This window comes from Choristoneura fumiferana, chromosome 29 (genome assembly GCF_025370935.1).
Source record: "Choristoneura fumiferana chromosome 29, NRCan_CFum_1, whole genome shotgun sequence".
Lineage (NCBI taxonomy): Eukaryota > Metazoa > Arthropoda > Insecta > Lepidoptera > Tortricidae > Choristoneura > Choristoneura fumiferana.
The window spans coordinates 3,860,899-3,867,592 of record NC_133500.1 but is presented as its reverse complement, the minus strand read 5'-3'; the positions used below and the strand labels follow the sequence as shown (position 1 = coordinate 3,867,592).

The 6,694-nt window shown below is 45.4% G+C and overlaps 1 protein-coding gene across 1 annotated transcript in view; it reads left to right on the top strand.

Annotated features, from left to right (window-relative positions):
* The first annotated feature begins 977 nt into the window (after positions 1–977).
* Positions 978–6,694, top strand: part of LOC141444063 (uncharacterized) — a 56,411-nt gene continuing 50,694 nt past the window's right edge. Inside the window, exons 1-2 of the mRNA XM_074109498.1 lie at positions 978–1,482; positions 1,806–4,093. Of these exons, the coding sequence (XP_073965599.1) occupies positions 978–1,482; positions 1,806–4,093 (2,793 nt within the window). The remainder of the gene's footprint in view (positions 1,483–1,805; positions 4,094–6,694) is intronic.

Sequence of the window (6,694 nt, the reverse complement as noted above, 5' to 3'; positions counted from 1 at the left end):
TTCACGGCAGGATTAGCGAGCAAGATGGTGGTAGCAATCCGGGCGGACCTTGCACAAGGTCCTACCACCTGCAAAATCTATCTATGTAGTATAAATCTATGTAGACACAAGTGCGTCCCTTTCTTATGCTACGTGAAGTTTGCCGCGATTCGTTCAAGTAGCATAGCTATGTTCGTGTTTGTTTCTGTTTTGTTTCTTTGAAACGTTGGTCCAATTTTGTGGATAATGAGTTCAAAGTCACTCTTTGATATTCGTGTAAAGTTTTTGGCCGTGTGATGGCGGCGACCAAGAATACCACCACCCCATCTCTTCCCGTGGGTTTCGTAAGAGGCGATTGAGGGATATATGTGAAGGATGGGCAGTAGCGTCCGCTGTAACTCTCACAACCTCTGCACCGAGACAATTACACCTAGTCTCCAGAATTAGAAGGAATACTGTAACAAACCCGGAACGGTGCCTCCGCTTAGGCTCTAGCTAGCCAGGCACCTGCGGCCAAACCGGCACCACACGTACTGACTTGTCACTCCTGTGGGTCCTGCCGGGGAGGAGGAGAGGGTGGCATGGGTTCTGGGCAAGCCCGTGTTGCCATAAAGTCGTCTGTCCCAGGCGTAGTAGCATCCGCGGAGAGGTCACTTCGCCCGCCTGCCTCAGGTGGGAAACAACACGGAGAGTGGCAGTTACCGGTTATAAGTTCGCACAAATAGGCGTAAGTGCCAACGCCAGGGGTCACTCTCGACAGTAGGAGGATCCATCGCAGGTCCACTGATCAGTTACCGCCTGCTTTAAGTTGGGCAGCCCCCGACCACTAAGGTACTGATCCGCCTCAGCGTTAACTTGTTCCGCCTGGGTGAACGGAGCACGGGCCTGACAGCTAGACGTTGACGCTGTAAATCAAATCACCTGCTCAAACAACAAAAAACAAAAAATCTAGAGCTAACCCTACATACATGCGCTTCGCGACATGGAATGTCCGCACTATGAGGACAGGCTTCCCGAACACCTGTGGAAGCTCTGATTGCGCAGAAGACCTGCGCAAAACTATTTCTATCAGCGTTGAACTTAAAAGGCTCAACATTGATATCGCGGCCTTACAGGAGACTAGAATCGAGGAAGAAGGGTCCATTCGTGAAGCCGACTACACTTTTTTCTGGAAGGGCAAGAAATCCTCGGAGACTCGTGAGCACGGCGTAGGATTCGCTGTTCGTAACCACCTACTCAATGCGCTAGAGACACCTGTGGGAGTGTCAGAGCGCATAATGGTCTTGCGTCTTAATACCAAAAGCGGCTTTGTTACTCTTATTTCCGCTTACGCACCGACGCTCAACTCAAAACCAGAGACCAAGGACCAGTTCTACGATCAACTCGAAGAAACAGTGCGCAGGGTGCACTCGACTGACAGACTGCACATTTTGGGTGACTTCAATGCCCGCGTCGGCCAGGATACATCTGCCTGGTCGGATTGCCTTGGTACTCACGGCGTTGGTAAGCAAAACGAAAATGGGCAACGATTATTGGAGTTTTGCTCTAGACACCAGTTGTGTGTTACCAATACTTTCTTCAAAGGCAAATTGATGCGGAAAGTCTCTTGGATGCACCCCGATCAAAGCATTGGCACCAGTTGGACCTTGTCCTTACAAGGAGGAGGGATCTGCGTGAAACGCTTCACACGCGAACGTTTCACAGTGCTGATTGTGACACTGACCACAGCCTTGTTGCTGCCAGGGTCCGACTTGTCCCTAAGCGGGTCCACTCGTCTAAGCCTATGGGCCGAAAAAAGATTAATCTGGTTAAAACCCGTGATCCAGAGGTAGTGGAGTCGTTTGGGGCCATGGTCCGAGCTGAAGTTGCGGCCTGGGATGGCTCGGCGTCTCCGCGGGCTGAGTGGGAGGGGTTAAAATCACTTCTCACCGATACCGCGGGTAACGCTTTCGGGTACCAGAAATTTAAAAAACTGGACTGGTTTCTGGAAAACCAGGAACACTTGCGGCCGCTCATTGACATAAAACGCCAAGCTGCCCTAAACTTCCGTCACAACCCATGTGTCAAGACACGCGAGGACCTCAACAAGGCAAAGGCGTCAGTCCAGCGTAGCTCTCGCTTCTATGCAAACGCGTACTGGACAGAACTATGCCAAGGTATCCAAGCGTGCGCAAACACGGGAGACATTGGCGGAGTTTATGAAGGCATTAAAAGAGCTCTCGGACCCATTCCGAAGAAAACGGCACCTCTTAAAGAAGTTGATGGCTCTATTATAGCAAATAGCAGTCGTCAGATGACGAGATGGGTGGAACACTACACCGGCCTCTTCTCGTGCCCTGTGGACATTAAGCCAGAAGCAGTGGATCTTGTTCCAAACCTGGCGACTCTGCACGAGTTAGATGGCGCACCCACAGTAGAGGAACTAGACCTCGCCGTCAAGCAGCTCAAGCTGGGGAAGAGTCCGGGTAAGGACGAGGTCTGCGCCGAGATTGTCAAAATCAATTGCCTCCTTCCTGTCCTCCATAACCTCCTGGCCAAATGTTGGGATGCGGGCTACGTTCCTCAGGATATGCGGGATGCCAACATCGTCACTTTGTATAAAGGTAAAGGCGATCGCGGTGACTGTAATTGTTACCGCGGAATATCTCTACTTAGCATCGTCGGTAAAGCCTTCGCAAGAGCCATCTTAGGTAAGCTGCAGAGGCTTGCCGACCGCGTATATCCTGAGGCACAATGCGGATTTCGATCCCAACGGTCAACTGTCGACATGATTTTCTCTCTTCGACAGCTACAAGAAAAGTGTAGGGAGCAGCAGACCCCCCTAGTTATCGCATTTGTTGATCTGAACAAAGCTTTTGACACCGTGAGCAGGGAGGGGTTGTACTCGATTCTTGTGAGAATCGGATGTCCTCCAAAACTCCTGAAGATTGTGCAGTCATTCCATGAGGGTATGGAGGCCACCGTGTTGCACAATGGCGATACGTCTGCGCCTTTTGCAGTGCGCAGGGGTGTTCGACAAGGTTGCGTTCTGGCACCCACTCTCTTTGGTATATTTTTTTCTGTACTTTTGAAGGTTGCTTTTGGCGAAGAGCAACAGGGCATACACCTACATACCCGTTCCGATGGTAGGTTATACAACATTTCCTTGCTCAAGTCTAAGCGTCGCAGAGAGGACCTGTTTGTAGACAGTCTTCTCTTTGCGGATGACGCTGTTTTCATCGCCCACGACCAAGCACAGCTTCAGAGCCTAATGGACAAGTTTGCCAGAGCATGTGATCTCTTCTCGATGTCTATTAATGCTAAGAAGACCGTCGTATTAGCGCAGGGTTGCCCACAACCTCCAACCATCTTGCTTGGCGATGCTCCATTGGAGGTGGTTAGCAGGTTTTGCTATTTGGGTTCGCAAGTGTCGAGCAATCTCTCACTTGATGCAGAAATCGACTCCCGCATCGGCAAGGCGGCCACTACGTTCGGGAGGCTTCGTGCACGAGCTTGGGAAAACAAGCATCTTACGGTAAACACGAAGATGCTTGTTTACCAAGCGTGTGTCTTGAGCACACTCCTGTACGGGGCTGAATCCTGGACGACATATTCAAAACAGGAGCGTCGACTAAATTCATTCCATATGCGCTGTCTTCGAAGCATACTGGGCATTACATGGAGGGACCGCGCGACAAACGAGTCTGTTCTAGGCGTGGCACAGCTTCCCAGCATTACGGCTACACTCAAACAGAGGCGGCTACGGTGGCTGGGACACGTGCACCGCATGGAGCAGACTCGTTTGCCTCGGCAAATTCTGCTAGGAGAGGTCGCAGACGCAAAGAGGCCCGTTGGCCGACCTATGTTGCGTTTCAAAGATTCTGCCAAGCGCGACATGGTTGCATTTAAAATCCCTAGCAACCAATGGGAGGAGCTAGCTGAAGATCGTAGTAAGTGGCGGGGCCTTGTTCATAAAGGTCGAGCACTACATGATGACGACTGGTTTCACATGCTTAAGGAAAAGCGCACGAGGCGTCTCGAGCAGGCCATCAACCCCCGACCACCTGGGGGGAGTACACTTGTCGCGTGTGCGGCCGGGGGATCCTGTCCCGAATCGGCCTATTTAGTCACGAGCGCAAGTGTCGTCGCGATGCTACTTAGATCATCTGCAAAAGATGTCAAGGCCAATTATATAAAGTTTTTAAATAATTGTTCGTCGAGTCTTATTTCCACACGGAAATATCTAACGTATCACGTTTATTGAAATAAGGTCGAATACACATTTTTCTTGTTTTTTTTTTGTTTTGACTTTGTTTTTAAAGCAATGTAAGCTGCTGCAACGCGTATGAGTTCGTCAGCCATACTAGCCATGTATGAAGCCCATCATCATCATCATCCCAGCCTATATACGTCCCACTGCTGGGCACAGGCCTCCTCTCAGAGCAAGAGGGCTTGGGCTATAGTTCCCACGCGGGCCCAGTGCGGATTGGGAACTTCACACGCACCATTGAATTGCTTCGCAGGTTTGTGCAGGTTTCCTCACGATGTTTTCCTTCACCGCAAAGCTCGTGGTAAATTTCAAATGTAATTCCGCACATGAATTTGGAAAAACTCAGAGGTGCGAGCCGGGGTTTGAACCCACGACCCTCTGTTTGAGAGGCGATAGGTCAAACCACTAGGCCACCACGGCTTTTTTATGAAGCTTTTTTTTGAAGCCCATGTAGAGACAAAATAATGAGAGATATACATTTTCCAGCCATATGCTGCATTAAAATGTTTTTTGTATTGCCGGGATATAGTCTGCAATGTTGTAGCCACATAATTCATCAAAAGTATAGCCCGTCTGGGCGCCTCTTTCCTGTATTTTCTGTACTTCTTACTATGAATCGGTGTGCAATAAAGAGTTATTGTATTGTATACCTATGACATAATCAAATAAGTACATGCGAATTGTGTTTTGAAATATTTACCTACGAGATGTACTTTAACCATTTGAAAGGGATATCTTGTTAAGAAAACCTAGGATATTGTAAGACATTGTCGAGTTCAACAGTCGGAAACCCATTACTTAGGATTTTAAGTTAAACTTTAAGTTACTTAACAAAGTTCTAGTCTAGACCAACTAGACTTGTTTTCTTCAATCTAGATAAATCTAAATGCAGTAGGGTTTTTGTTTTTTTTTTTAAGTCAGCTACTCCAATTACTTCTCAGGTGTGTACAGGCTTCCTCCATATTGGACAGGATAATACGAAACCGCTAATAAAAGCGTTAGCAAATTCTAACTTCTATTGTGGTTATTTAGAGTTGTTAACTAACAAGCATTCCGGCAAGTTTAGTGTTTTCGCTAAACTGCATGATAAGCTTCTATTTAACCAACTCGTTTCTCGAACGCCTAAAACTATTACTATGTTAATTTCTATTGATGCAGTGAATTCTGCAATAGCTGCGGTATTTTGTGGAAGCTAATTTCATTAGTTTTCGGCTTTGTTCACGTAAATCAATAGATCTGGCATTTTTAATATGAATTTCCCGTTATTCGCAAATAATTGTAACTTCACCATGAATTTTTCTGTAAAGTTTCTTATATAATGTTTATTTAAAAAAAAAACAGTCAAAACTTTTTTAAAGATTTCTAATTTTGATAGCTGTAAGCGTCTATTGCCTTGGTCATGAATAAAAAAAAGCTGGGCACATGACCATAAGGAGACATTTCGATTTACTGTCATTCGGTGCAAATGGAAAATCGTCCACTTGAAGAAAGTCAAAGTGTAATTGTGCTGAAAAATATTTCCATAGTTACAAGCAAAATTATTTTTGTTGTGAATTAATTAAACCCAAATGAAATATTGTCCATTATAAATTAGGAGCAAAATCAAACAAGCAATAAGTGAATGTTGTCTTAATCAAGTCTTAACTTAATAATGTAGGCCCAAAACAAATACAGGCGGTCGTTTGTTTTTGGCATACATCAAATTTGTCAATTTTACCATAGGACAAGGTTCCATTTTCGACGATATTAAAGATGGTAAATTTTCCTTGTTAATGTACTTATTTCAAATTGTAATTTTTCTGCTTTGACGTATAATTTCAAGTTGTCCATTTTACATTTGCACCAAAGGACAGTAAATCGTCATTTTATATTATACAGCCTACTTACAGTATAAATATGACTTATATACGCTTGCTTTGAGCGTGAGAAAGATATTTGTATTGTAGACACTTCGTAAAGATAAAGGAATAATCTCGACATCAAGCTGCGCTGGTTCGCCTCTGAAGCCCTTCGTAATTTAAAAACAGAACGTGAACATTTTTAAAAGTCGTTAAAAAACCTTTGTAATGCTACACCGCGTATTCGAATTTCAAATCAACTACGGCAAAGGCGTTTCGCCTTTGCCAAAAACACAATTAAAAAAATATCCGTTTTTTTTAAACGTGCAATCACGTTAGTTGGACTAAGGGTTCTTTTAGTTTGATTCAAAAAACTATTCGCCTTTCGCTTTTACAGTTTTTATACAGGCTTTATACTACGAAGTGCAAAATTCGAAATTCGTATCTTTGTCCCGTTCACGCTAATATCATTTAATACGAGAGTGAGAAGAACGGTACGATACGAACTTCGATTTTCGGATTTCATAGTTAGCCCCTCAGTAGTGCGTGCGTATTGAACATTGATATTCTCGCACAAATACCTATACCAGAGAGAGTGAGTGAGAGCGAGACAGGTATGTATAGAAAA